Source organism: Electrophorus electricus, chromosome 19 (assembly GCF_041902795.1).
Source record: "Electrophorus electricus isolate QZ-2024a chromosome 19, ASM4190279v1, whole genome shotgun sequence".
NCBI classification, from domain to species: domain Eukaryota; kingdom Metazoa; phylum Chordata; class Actinopteri; order Gymnotiformes; family Gymnotidae; genus Electrophorus; species Electrophorus electricus.
In genome coordinates, this window is record NC_137515.1 from 1,270,227 (window position 1) to 1,284,873 (window position 14,647).

General features: G+C 51.1%; 1 protein-coding gene across 1 annotated transcript in view; it reads right to left on the bottom strand.

The window, feature by feature from the left end:
- LOC113583925 (zinc finger, SWIM-type containing 6) overlaps positions 1-14,143 on the bottom strand; it is a 41,178-nt gene extending 27,035 nt beyond the window's left edge. Inside the window, exon 1 of the mRNA XM_027020559.3 lies at positions 13,680-14,143. Within this exon, the coding sequence (XP_026876360.2) occupies positions 13,680-14,106 (427 nt within the window). The 5' untranslated portion in view covers positions 14,107-14,143. The remainder of the gene's footprint in view (positions 1-13,679) is intronic.
- Between the last annotated feature and the right edge of the window lie 504 nt (positions 14,144-14,647).

Genomic DNA, 14,647 nt, shown 5'->3' on the forward strand with positions numbered 1-14,647 from the left:
ACTTGGCAGGAAAAAGGTCAGAGTGACTCGCTCATTATGAAAGAATGAAATCAGCGCATAGCCGGCCAGATTGATGGATTCGGATCTCTTCAACTTGGAAAGACTAAACCACAGATGACTCTGTTATAGAATTACTTTGGAGAAAGATCAATGGGAAATGCCAAATTACAAACGTAAAGCATATTTGGAAAAGTTCCATCCGGAACAGAGGTGGAGAAACACGCATGACGCAAGCAGGAACATCAATTAATGTACATGCGTGTAACAGGCTTTAGGGCACACTGCAGGGGAACTGTTAGTTAGTTTTTGTATGACATTACCAATGAAACGATCTCCATTACAGATAACTCCACCCGCAACCACGTATCACTGTTACCCAATATCGGCCCGGCTATGGTCAGAGATGTATGAGTATTAGCATCTGATCTTGGTTAAGGAGCAGAGTGCGTTTCATCTGATGGGTACCGAGAGATCAGGGCCCTGACTGGAAAACAGGGGACTCGAGACGTTCTTGGAAACCAAAGGGATTAGCTCACTGTGTCTCCGTTCCGGTAAGTGTGGTCACATACAAGGGCTGAATTCAAACAGCAGACGCGCACTACGCAACCTTAAACATGCAGACTCCCACAAACAGGACATGACATCACCTGGTCATTCAAAATGAAGTGCACATGTCTGGATACTCATTACAGCTAGAACATCAGCTCACCTACAACCTTATTGGCAAGCAGAAAATCTTCTGGAAGGAAAGGTTTTAGCTCGGGAGTTTGTACAAAAAACCCCACAAAAACAAACAAATAAAGAAAACCAAACATGTAACCTTTCATTAACAGTTCAGATGACCCATTTCACCACTGACCGGATTTCTGTTTTGGGTGGCTCTCACCAGCACTGACGGAGTCCTTCTCCAGATCCCGATTTTAATGCCACCATCCCCTCTTGTATAGCCCTCAGAATAATGGATTACAGTTTGCAGTTGTTTTCCCACTCACTGTTGCTAAACGGCTGAGCGAGACAGACTTACATCCTTCTATGACAGCTCACTTTATTCCCTTTAAACGGTGCTGACAGTAAAAGGATTCTGTTGCGTCAAAGCGTCTCAAAACAATGCTACAGAAATCATCTTCACTTGAGAATTTCCATTAATTATCTGCACATTTTTCATTTTGGTTTGTTTATTTCATTCATTCATCTCTGACTGCACAAACAGGTCGTTGTAAGTACTGGTTTTAGCTGGTGTGAAGTTTCCTCTTCCCCCCAGTGGCAGCCATTGACTGGTTCACAGCTGCCACACCGGAGTCAGGCCCAATCCCAACCAGTCACCTTTAAGCTCCCAGAATCCCCATATCTCCACACCCCCCCAGAGCGGTGCGCTACCACAGTGGAACACCGAGCTACCTTCCCTCTGCCAAGAGGTGGTCACACTGAGACCAGAGTGTAAACAGGCTGAAAGAAACAGGAACTAGAGGAGCGTTACCGACGGGTCATCAGGTGCCGAAACAGGTCCGGCCCCCGCACACAGGGCCTCCTCTCCTGACGCAACACATACTATTCCCTCTCCCTACAGAGGAGGAGCGTGAAAAAGGGCGAAGGCAGCACTTCCTTAACTCTGCCCCTCCAGCCCAGTAGCGAGGGTGTGTGGGTGGGGCCAGGACCGCATTCCATCCTGTTATCTGGCGACCAGTGCAGTCATATCACGGCTCCCAGATCTGCTGAAGAGACGCGAGGTTTCAGTGGCACAAGTGGTCATCTTACAGTTAAAGGCAAATCCGATTGGGCAGTCCCATACGAAACAACACACACACACACACACACACACACACACACACACACACACACACACACACACACACACACACACACACACACACACACACACACACACACACACACACACACACACACACACACACACACACACACACACACACACACACACACACACACACACCTCCCCCGGTTCCAGGTTCTCACCAGGGCTGCAGACAATGCCTGCAAAGACGCGGGTCGAAACAGACACTCGAGTCTGAATTTCAAAAAGGGCCTCTTCCTCTCCGCTAGGTTCTCAAGGACGCCAGCTTCGACGGCGACTCCACAAGTAGCACTTCAGTTTTTTTGGACGCAGCCGAGACAGACAACTGAAAAGGAGGCGCGGGGGAGGGTAGAGATACAGGACACACTCAAGCCGTTTCAGTGGGAAGGAACACCTCCAACAGGCTTTAGCCAGCGCCATTCCCACAATGCCTATCCCACATACGTCCGCGTCGATTGTGTGCACAAGTACACAAATTATATAAGCAAAGCCAACAACGTCAAAGGCTCATCGTCAATAAAAGCTGATTTTGTCAAAAAGATGTACAGTGTGTCAGCGAGGTGCAGGCACTGTGGCATGACATGAGAGGAGCAGAAGGAGTCTGAGGGGGAGGAGGGGCGATTAAACACGGGCCGAGGCACGAAAGGCGCACAACCCAGAGCCGCTGAGCAACCTCGGATGCACGGCTGTCGGCTTTGCTCCGAGCCGGAACGCTAGCAGCAGTCTGCTTTCCTCAAATGAAAACACACTTAGCGAGCGGGAGCAGTCAGCCATGTTGTTTCTTTTCTCTTATTCTTTTTTGAGGCTGCAAGTGCCAGAGAGCCACATTTGAAGCTCGGCAGGGATCCTCGACCTCCCCTCCACAACACACTGCCATCTGAGCCGCTCAGTTCAGCCGCGGCCGTTCTTTGGCGCGCATGGACAAGAACCGAGCGCCACCGCCGACTCCATAAACAGGGAAGGAAACGACTCGTGTTTAAGGACTCCGTCCAGGACGTCAGGTCTGTGTGCGCCGAAACCAGAGGAGATATAAGCGAGATCTAGTGGGAACGATGGAGTCTTCTCAGAGAGAGAGAGCGCGAGTGTGTGTGGTGGGGGCCAGGCACCTCCCCTTCCTCAGCCCTGGGACATTTGAAAGGCTCCCAGGCCACTTTGTGCTTCAGTGTGAGAGGAGAGCGTCTCCGTGCCTGTGAATGCTGTGTGCTTCCAGGTGTCCCTGCCTCCCAACCTGCAGAAACCGGAGGCCATAGCCAAGGCCCCCGCGGCCCTCCCTCCTGACTGATGGTTCAGGGCTTCCCACAAGCCTCATGGGCTCTGGGTTTGGTCAGCTGCTCCCATGGCCAGCTGCAGGGACACACCACGAAGCAAAGCATGACCCAGGCACAGGGGGGACGCAAAGGCCGGACTTAGCCCACGCCAAAGAGAGGGGTTTGTTTTTTTGTGTACACACACACACACACTTCACTTCTGTCCTGATGGGTTCTTGGCTTTTGTAGGCTCGATTTGGACATGTTGGAGAACTTGTGTGAGCCTGTTGTGGAAGTTTCAAATATCAATAACCACAGATGTGACAAAGCAGGAATTACTGCTGCCAGTCCAGCCTTTTTTACTTCGACACCTGGCATGCGCACGCACGAATGCACACACGGTCAGCCAATCCACACTTTGCTTCTTAATCTTTGTAGCACAGGAGATTATGCTTACATGTTAGAGAAAATCTCTGTACATGTCATGATCACTGCTATGGTGTTGGGGAAAGCCCATGTTGAAACTATAGTGCATCCAGACCGCGGTGTGGCGATTATAGCGTAAGCACCTCCGACGGCATGGGGGGCGGCATCAAGTGTGGCTAGCACAGCACTCAGGCCCTGTAAGGTGTACTGTTACAAGGACAAACACTTAACGGGTTAATCGAGCTGTGAAGAGCTTTATGATGAGAGAGTGCTGGGGTGGGGTGGATGATGTGTGCATCCTTATCTATAACCAACTCCCTTCTCTGAATTTTTAAAAAGGGAGAGACGACCACAGGAGGGCCAGACCAGCTGAGAGTGTCTCATCATCACAATCTAATCATGAGAAGACGAGGGGTTAACATCGTCTGAAAGGTCAAGCACGAGCCCTTTGACCTTGGCCAGAGCGTGAAGTCTCCCGGGAATGAGCCCGGTGAACCACTGCTCCAGCACGACCCACCTTCCTGTGGAATGCACGGACGCCGATCAGCAAGGCAAGAGAGCGCTGATGATGCAATGATGCAACTACAGAGATGCAAGACTAGAAAAGCACAGGAGGAAGTGAGCAACCCCCCACAATCTCCCCAAAAATTCCAGCACCCAGCAAACCGCACAAATGTGTTTGAGAAGGTCAGCGCAGGGCCGGGGGGGTAAGCGGCTGTTCGAGAAGACGACCGTCAGCAGTCACTGTGAAGCCCCGATCTGTACTCCATATGGAGACTTTCTGCTTGTGTGTCACCTGCACCAACCAGCCCTTGCTGGGGTCGGTGGGGGGTTGGGTAGCCCCTGAGATTCGACCCGCGACCTCCAGGCTCCCAACAGGTGTGCCCAGACTGCACAACAGGCCACAGAAGAAAAGATCGATCCCCAGAGAACCGACCAGGGTCACTGTCACTTTGGGGGGGGGGGGGGGGGGAAGCCATGCATGTGAGGAATCCCGCTAGACACGCATGCCAGCCCGGAGGAGGGGGTTCAGGATCGGCTGGTCTGGGTCTTGCCGCAAACCCAGCTGCAGTCCCTGCCAGAGGAAATGGATCCTTTTCAAAGCACAAGACGCAGACCACAGAATTATGACTCTGTCTAGATCGGCGATTGGCTACATATGTTCCGGTCCGCACCAGGCTGGGGATGAAGGTTAGAGACAATGAGGATTACGCCGCGCGAGAGGCCCGCAGCACATGTGTGCTCCTGCTTGCGCCAATCAAAGGAGGCGATTTCTCGGCTGCTGGTGGAGGTTGATGTCCGGAGGCGGAGCGCAGATCCAGCGGAGGGGCTGGTGGCACCAGTCCATCTGGAGGCCCAACATGCAGCCGGAGCCGTTGGTATGGATGGCATGAGCCGCCAAGCTCTCGTTGTGCCCACTGAAACGCGCCGTGGGTAGCGTGGGGGATGGCGCAGGCTATGATGCCAGGCTGTGGAGCTGCTTGTTTTAGAGCTGAGGTTTGGGGGGTTTAGTACGGCGCCAAGCCTTGCGGTCCAGGGGCCATAGGCGAACGAGGCAGCCGCCGGCTTGTCGGACCCCAGTCGGAGCGCGGGATCAGCACCAGAGGTGCTCGTGGCCACTTCCCAAAGTCCGGCAAGGACCTTCCCTTCACTGAAGGACACCGACACAGGGGCCCAAGCACTGCAGTCGGTTCTAGGCCGCGGATAGACGAGATTACCAAGAATGTGAACCCATGCAACCAGGCTTCACAGACAGAGTTGTGGGTGCAAACACAAACAGATCCGTCACTGTGTGTGTGTTCCAGGGGCCCTGGGGCCCCGAGGACCTCCTGCTGACCACTCATTACACAAATACTGTCACATGGGCTAGGATGTTTTTGAGGAAGTGAGGTCACAGATCAATAGAGCTGAGGAGAATGATTTCAAAACGACCGTTGTGTCCTTCAGGTGTGTCATTTTCAAATTTGTAATATTTTAATGTGATATTAACTATAAATTGCTGAAGCCTTTCTTGGTCTGCAGGCAGGGAGTCACAATCTAGCAACATTTAACACACTGGTCTCGATATACACACAAAGGTAGATGTAACTGCCACATATGCCCCTCCCGGCAGCTGTGAGCGTGAATGTGTGTGTGTGTGGCTAGCACAGCTGTGGCAGACTCAACTTTTAAAAGGCTGTCAAAGTCACAGCACACTTACTGCAGTGGGCTGCCATTATAGCAGGGGGGTGCGACGCGTGACCACAGACCAATTTCCCCTAACGCAAAACACATCACACCAGCGCACGCCAGGACGACAGAAACGCGCATTGCCTCGCTCCAACTTTTCCTGTGTGCCCTTTAAATGGAGCGTGGAAGTTTGTGATATGCTGGTGTCTTTTTCTATCTTTTCTTTCTTCCTCCATCCTTATCCAGAAAAACAAGTCCGGGAGACTGTTCGTGCTGCTCGAAACTGCCCTGGGAGCACAGCTGACTCAGCAGCTGATGTCTGTAGGAAGCCGCGGCGAGCGTGCGAGCGCCAAAGCGTATTCTGTTACGTGACTAATTCCGAGACAAAGGACGGCCACATAACTGACTTCAGGGCGTGACTCACACCGTCGGTTTATTGGGCGCCCCAGCCGTAACGGAACATACCTTTCACCTCCCATCCAGCAATTAAAAAAAGAATAACACTAGAGTGTGGAGTATTGCCTGTTAATGTTAGATCAACGCTCATAAAATGGCCAGCGCCTAAATCACGAGCTTCGCTGCGAAGACTTCGTTTTAGCACGGGCGATTCGTCATACCGCATTGCATATCCAATTCCTATTCATTTCGGGAAGTGCAAGCGGGAGAGGGTCCTTTCTCCCCTCCTTCTTCCATGGCTTGCAGACAGAATTATGATCACTATTATAGTTCACCGCGAGCCCCCCCGCCACCGGTTCCATGGCGATGTCAATATTGCCGCTCTCTCCACACTAAATTAATCAGCGCGGACGCTTCTCACAGCGCTAAATATGTCATTTGTGGCATATTCGGGCTTCGGATCGGGCTCTGCGGAGGTAGGCCGGGACACCCATTCGTCTTGCTTATGCCGCCATAAATCTCGATCGGTTCTGGGTTTCGCTGGCGAATTGACATGAGCTCAGGCGGTTCTGCTCTACCGCGGCTTGCGAATGAAAATGATAAAGGCCTGTCAATAGTTTGTACCCCATGGCTCTGCAGGCACCCACTGCTGCGCCGCCAACTCAGGACGTTTCAATCGGCCCCGTCCTCCAGTGGCAAGCACAAGGTCATGTGTCTCGCGTGCTGAAAAAACAATACTTTTCCTACTGCCTTTTATTGTCTGTTATTGGTCGATCATGATATGGATTTTGTCTATAACAATTGTGGACTTGAAACTGTTTTCAAAATACAATGTCCTGAAAGAGAACTCAGAGCTACACTATTAACAGTATTAACAGACAGTGCATTTTTATTGTCGTTGCACTTCCTCGCTCCAATACTTTGCCAGATATCCAGACACTCGTCTGTGCACACACATCCCTCCTGGACCCGTCTGCTAGCCTCCGTCACTAGCATGCTAGCGGATCCCGCGCTAGCACCCTGGGTCACAGGAAGGCGGAATCCTGGCAACCCGGCGTTGTTCGGCAGGGTTAACCACACTCAAAAGCCAGATAGAATAAAAACAAGATAAGAAAAAAGAAAACGAAGAAATGCCACCTGGTGTTGCCTCCAGAGCCTGGCGAGAGCCATCCAACATTCTGCCCTCCATTCCTCGTTGCAGGGACAGGCGTTTGGACCATGTTGGTCACATGGGTCACTTTTCAGGGCTTATCCATGTAATGACTAATTTTGGCACTCACCAACTCCCCTCCCCTCTTTTAGGGACTTGCCTGCATGTGGAAGCCTGTCCCGGGGTGTGCGCCCAGGCATTCTGGGGCCTCTGGAAAAGGGTTTGAAGAGTTCCAGCCATGTGGCCATCGTCTTCACCAGCATACCGAGCAACGATTAAGTCGTCCGTCCGTCCCCGTCCCCCCACAATTCCTGAGCGTACCGAAGACGGATGGGTACCTCGGCGCCATGCCGGGACCGTGCTCCGCAGCACTATAGGGCCCTGTTCCTCACGCCATACGGAGCAGGGAAGGGGCCACGCTGAGGACCCCGCCCCACCTCTGCGTCCCGCCGTGCTGGTTCGGGGCCCGTTCCCGCACCGGGCCGAGCTGGCGACGTGCGTCAGCGCGCGTCAGGGCACCCGGCCGCTGCCAGTAGCGCGGCGTAGTCTGGATTAGGGACAAGGGTTGCAATATGGCCTTTAAGGTAATTCCCTGCCTTACGGGCCTGGGAGAACGGGGCAGCCTTTTTATAGGGTCCAGCCCCGCAGGCATGCTGGGACGCCTGATGTCGCCACGCAGGCACGCCAGAAGAACAGTGAGGTGGCACAGGAAGAAAATAAAGACTTCCTCACTGAAGAAAGGTGAGCTCGATTTCCCTGCCTCACTTCACCCACACCCACCTTCCCACTCTCTCCTACACACGCCGCCCACCTTCCCACTCTCAGCGAAGGTTAACGGCACAGGGGGACATGGCCGATCAGCGGAAGATGGATGTGAGCAGGAGGAAAACAGTCCCGCAGGTCTGGAGTCTAGAGATTAACTAAATATTAACTAAGAAAAAAAAAAACCAAAACAGCTGCTGCCCTTACAGGCACTTCCCATTGCTCCCCTCATCAAATCTCCCCCACCGAAGGACAGAGGAACCCGGAGCACAATATCCGGGTTTCCCCCCCCTCCTCCTCATGGGCTAATGAGTGGAAGGCAGGCAGGGAGCCCTTTTCCGAGGGAGGAGGGCGCCGCGTTTCCAAACCGGAACCGCCGGGGCCAGAAAATACAAACGCGTCCCTCGAGTGAAGGCAAACTCGAGTCGCGCGCCTCGGAGAGGTTGACGACAACCTGGAAAAAACCTGCACGGGACCCTGAGATTTCCAGCGGCATCAGTCCGAGAGAAAAATACTTCAACCCATTTCCTACAAGCCACAATCACGTCTTTACCCAGTCGTAAAAAAGGACAAAAATAGGTTGGACATTTTCCTTCCATGCTCCAGTCATAAAGCTTTCCTTTTTAAAGGCTGAAGTATTTAAAACAAACCCTTTTCTGAAAATAATATCCTTTTCATAACACGAGAGTGCAGGAACGTGTAGGTGAAAGATGGACTATTCACCTCACAGGTCTGCTCCAGATTCACAGCTCACAACAGCTCCAGTAAAAATTGATTATGTGAGACAGAAATATATTGAGTTTCCATTTGCATTTCAAATACTGCTGATAAACACAAGAATCAGAAATGGGTGGGGGTGAAGGAACGCATTAAAGCCCTTTCCAATAAGCACTGAGCTCTGTTTATTGGTCCACATCTCCACAATCCTTTCTTGAACTCATTAATCCAGCATGCGTGCGTGTGAGAGAGAGAGCTAATGTAGGCCCATGATGTGACCACATTTTCTTCCAGCTCCAGTGCCACACAGACGTCTCCAGACGTCTCCACAGTGCGGAAAACCATCTGTGTTCTTCAGACGCACCCAGCACGGGCAACGCCAAAGATGTAGGTGTTGCGGCTCCAGATTTACATTCCAGAACATTCAACACACAAGATAAGAGCAACACAACTGTGGCACACAATTCTTCATTACTTCACCTGGGAATCCAAGTCGTTCTTGGGGAATATTCCCTCCGACATATGGACAGTCGGAAAGCGTTATGGGCGGATTCCATATGCACCAAAGAACAAAGCAGTCAACTCTGCTCAAGTGAACATCCGTTTATGACATGTGTAGAGGCCGAAAGGGCAAAACTCCAAAGATCCCTTAAATCAAAAATTTAAGAGGCTATAACTCAAATGCTGCCTGAACTCTCCAAACGTAAAGCCCAACTTCTTGAAATATAAGTCAACACCCTCCAGAACACATTTCTGGAACCTTTCTGTTGGAATATAGGAGCTAAGCAGTACTTAAACTAGCACCAGAGTAACCAGAGTGTCTGCGCGCACACACGGTTTGTTGCTGAGAAGGCATGTCATGCACCCATCTTGCCAGAGGACCAGATACCTTGTAACTGTTTGGATGTGGGAAGGCCAGACGTGTTCTGGTCAGTCACAGCTGGCATGTAATCTCCAGTCACGCATGCAGACCCAGCCTGGTCATGTCCGAGGCAAAAAACCACAACACAAACCCTACAAAGAGGGAAATAAAGAGTGGATGTGTGCTGAGGAGTGATATGGGGCCTGCTCGCTGTTCGGGAGTCACTCAGAAAAGGAAGCACTCCAAGGGAAAATGTGCACGGCTCTCGACTTCCTCCACATGAGGTCACAGCACTCCAGCTGAAGTGCTGCTGGAAATGATCGTGCTGCAGGGTACGAGCGCGATGGGCTTGCCAGACGCTTCCGCGGTCCGCCGCCCCGCCCAGGATGGCCCCGCAGGGTAAAAACCCTTGCCTGTGTACTTAGGAGTGCTCAGACCAACACTGCATCCAGCATTCATCAGCCAGGATACATCGCTGCGCGTCTTAGACCCGTGCAAAGCCAAGCCGAGAGTTACCGAATCAACACGACGACAGCAGGATTCTGGAGCATCGCTTCAGAGACTGAAGACACAAGTCAGTTTGCAATAATCATTTTTTTAAAAGATGAAAAACCTGTGAAGAGAAAAGTGCAGGAAAAAGATATACATTACAAAACGCACACACGCGCAGTAATCCCATGCCAGCAGTGCAAGTGTCATTGCAAAACCAGCATACATCAGCATCTAATCCTGATCCTGCAGCAGTGGCGAGGGAGGGAATAATAATAACAATCATCATCATCATCATCCAAAAAGTAAAAACCACTGGATAACCCTGCCTTATCAACTAATTAAACCCCAGAGGGTGAACCTGAGAGAGGACAGGACACAGCAAGCACTCCATGTAGGAACCTTCAAGATTCTAATCCCTTTACCTCGACCCGCCACTACAGGAAGCCACAGAGCACTTACAGTCCTGGATGTCGTAACTCCCGTCATCTCAGCGTCGGCCAGAAAGCTTCCCCAACGTTACTCAAGAAATCGGCTATGATTCACATCATGTGATGCTGACGATCATTTAAAAAGTCATTCAAATGGCCTTTCACCCCAAAATGAGCCAAAAACAGAAAGGCACCAGACACCCATCAGACGTTCCCTTTCCCTGCAAAGCTCCTGCCACGCAACAAGCCATCAGACCCTCCGACGATTCCCCTCTCTCCCCTCCGCACGGCTTCCTTCCCTGTGATTGACATTTCAGGCAACATCCTCATGCAAGATCTTAAGTTCTGCACTTCCATGTACAAAATGTCAGAAATGTCGTTTGGCAACACCAGGACACCCCCCCACCACACATTTTGTATGCAGAATGTGTTATCAGTGTGTTCATACCATGTAGTTACATGCATGCATACAATCACACAAAGCTCTCATTTTACAGATCACAGTCAACATATTTCAGTAAGGGACTTTAGTGTCCTTGTTCTGAACTTTCAATTGTGTGATTATTAAAATGAGAAAAACAAAACTTCACTTTATATGTACTGACATTTGAAAATTAGCCAAAATATTGTTTCATTAATTAATTTCTCTCTTATTTTTTTCCTGAAAAAAAAAAAAAAATCACTCCATAGCATAACCACAATATCTCATCTCATACTGAGAATATTCTTACATATCTGAGTTGATAATGCTAAAATACTGCTAATTAGCTATGAGTGCTAAACTTCCATTTTAAAATATTTAAAATAAAGAAGCTTGTGTTCCTTAATGAGCGCTGCACAACAGTTCCCTCAGTAAACGAGTGGAAAGACACCATGTAGTGAAGCATGCTGAATAAAGAAGGTTGAACTTGACCTCTGCGACCCCTTGGGTCACAGTGTGACCTGCTGCTAGTCGATATGCTGATGTAAACAATAACAAACAGAACCTCGCGCCAATGTCGGCGGCATGCTCCTGTGCTCTGAACATGACGACAGCCACAGGGTAATCGCATCCTGAAGCCTGCGTCACATTACCCTTTTGTGTCGACGGCTGTTTCCACACAGACCCCGAGGTCCACATTCCACAACAACACATTTCGAGGACCCCGTCACAGGAAGTGCTATAGTAATGATTCCTACAGAGTGATACGAAACATGTTCACCCCCTCTCACGCCAGGCCTGTGTCTGTCACACCTGGGAGACAGAAACACACTGCATTGTCAGCTCCAGAGGTTGAGGGGGGCGTTCTCATACGTCCTTGGGATGTAAATAGAGACATCATGGCCACCTGCCAGAGCAATAGTGAAGCCAAGCTATTTACAGAGGAATATATACAGCATTTCCAAACCCAGTATTCACCGTTCATCTATACCTACAAATGACAACAAACAAATCCCCATGAGTCGCCGGGCCTTAGCTAGGGCGCTCACCCCCGGCCTGGGCTGGGTTGCCAGATTGCATCTTTTATTTATCACTTGTTGGATTTATTTTTTGCAGCGCATTCCACACTGGGATGCAATCAGCCAAGAAACCCTCCCTGCGCGTATGTGTGTGTGCGCACAGCCCTGTCATTTACCATTGCTAGAATGCAGAATGAGGAGCGTGTATGCATGCATGCATGCATGCGCGCGTGCACACACACACAAAAGATAAGTACTCCTCACTGGCAGCTATTGCACAGAGTGAGATGGAAAACAGGACGGGGCTCTTGATCTCAGAGAGAGGAGCCCTGTTTGAGAGCCTCCAGGCAGCTGCAGCAGTGAGGAGGCTGGGGCTAAACTTGTGTTATTGTGAGCAGACACCCATTTTGGCTCAGGAGAGAGGGCACCGAACCAGCAACCGACGGAGGAGGGGAATGGTCACGCAGAGAATTATGATTGTGGACTGCATTACAATTCAGATTAACCATACAGGGTAATGGGATTACCCCGAAACCACGTACGATCGCAGCGTCGGAAGCTGGCTGCAGTGGTTCCAAACAAAGATGACTGAAGTTTGAATGCACTGGGCACCCCCGAAACAATGCACGGATGCAGAATTCTTTTCCGCACTGGTGTTCATTTCTCCAAGCGGGTCTCCCTGTCACCCCAGTGCTGAATATTCCCCAGCAGCACATGACCATGCAACGGTCTGATCGATCAGCTGGAAACTGGTGCAAGACGAGGTCCGTTTTAAAAAAAAATGAGACGCTGCAGCTTTAAATCGCCATTCCTCCCGCCCCTTCCAAATCTCTTCTATTTAACAAGCAGTGAAAAGAAATAAAAAGGCGCTTTTGTTTGCCTTCCTTTTGGAGGGTGACAGAAAGCTGAAAAGACACAAATGAACATGAAAATGGGAACAAAGTGCCAATTTCAATGGGGATGCCTGACGGCTATTTGATATGCGCACTGACTAAACACAAACCAAAAGCACCAATAGGTAGCTTTTAGAACAACAACAAAAAAAAACAAACCAGCCAGCGAATCCTTATTTCATAAGAAAACCCTTCATCCATCTACCGAAAGGCCCAAACTTGGACAACACACGCCTGACATGTCGCTGACATTTGCCTCGTCCAGCAGCTCTCGGACAGCCTCGGTCCGCCTACAGCCTCCCCCACGCCAGCAAAACAAACCGCACAGACAAGCCTCGCAGCCTCGTCCGCGTCGGCTCCAGGAAACGGGTGGACAGGAGAACAACGGCGACGGCCGAGGACGCGCTTGAGGGGGTCGACGAACGCGTTTGCTGCGCAGCCCTTGGTAATGGCTGGGTACGCAGCTCCACTTCCGCGCTGCTGTCTGTCGTGAGTCGGAGCGCAAATATGTAGTCGGCACAGATAAAAGGGCTAAAGCACAACTACTCCTACCGCTCCTCAGAAAAGGGCTCACAATATATTTATATCGCTCTTTCTCCCGGAACAAATGGCAACTAGACATCCAGCCTAAACGGGAACAAAACGCCAGCCCTGTCGAGATGTAACGTTAACCCTACTGGGAGATTTAAACCCGTTGCGCCCTTTGTCGTATTCCTTCCTTTGTTCGTCGTAAACTCAAATCGATTTCCTTCATTTGTTTCGCTTTGGTCCGGCCGCACTTGAACCGTGACTCGAATATAACTACCGACGACGTTTATTATAGAGGCGCTGAACTCGGGCGGCGAATAATTTCAGCATTTTCCGTGACGCTTGGTCGCACTCACCGACTTGCAGGACGTTGTCCACACAGCCGCCCTCCAGGAGGGCTATGCCCCGCCGGAAGGGCAGCCGGCTCTCGTCGCCGCCGTCGGCGGCAGCCGCGCTATCCTCCCCGTCCGTGTTGAAGGAGGAATACATGCAGATCTCCCGTTCGCTCCGCGGAAAAGACCAGTACACGATCCTCCTCTGGACTGGCTCCGGGATCCTCTCGAAGCGCTCCTCCACCCTCTGAAACGGCCACTTCTCGGCCACTTTCCTCGCCGCAATGTCCAAGAGCGACTCCGGGCTCTGGGTTTTGCCGGACGCCCCTTGGCCGGACCCCGAGGCGCCGCACACCGCTCCGCCGGCCCGCTGGCCCTGCCTGCACGCCGCGCTGTACCCGGGTCGGCAGCACAGCCGTTTGGCTGCGGGCTGCTGAACGCGCTCCGCCATGATCGCACTGCTTTAGCAGCTAGAGCGGAAGTCGCCGTGCCATATAAACGGGATCAGGAAGGGAAAAGGTTACACTGTGAGCGATTGTTCGCCGTGTATGGGCACGGCCGCCTTATATGGGCAAGTGGGCGGGGCTTCGGTGCAGCATCGCGTATTTCGTGCGGACGAATTGAAGGAAAGGGGCGTGGTTTCGACGTCTGCAGCTGCGCTAAAAAGGGAAGGGAAGGCGGAATTCTTCACCGTCGCCAAGTCCTGTATGGGCTCGTACGCACTAGAATAGGAGGGATCGTAGAAAACAAAACAAAACAAAACAAAACAAAACAAAACAAAACAAACCAAAAAAAGTCTGACAACTTTCGTGTTTTCTTTGCGGTCGTTTACAGACGGTGTTTTAATTAATGGGCGTCCACAGACGTTTAAGGGCGGTGCCTATCCTATGCGTCAGAGAAAGAGGAAAGAGGTAAGTTGGGCATTGGGATGAATCAACAAACAACGCTAGCCAAAGCTCTGTTAGGCTCACTTCAGAGACTGGCCCCTGTGT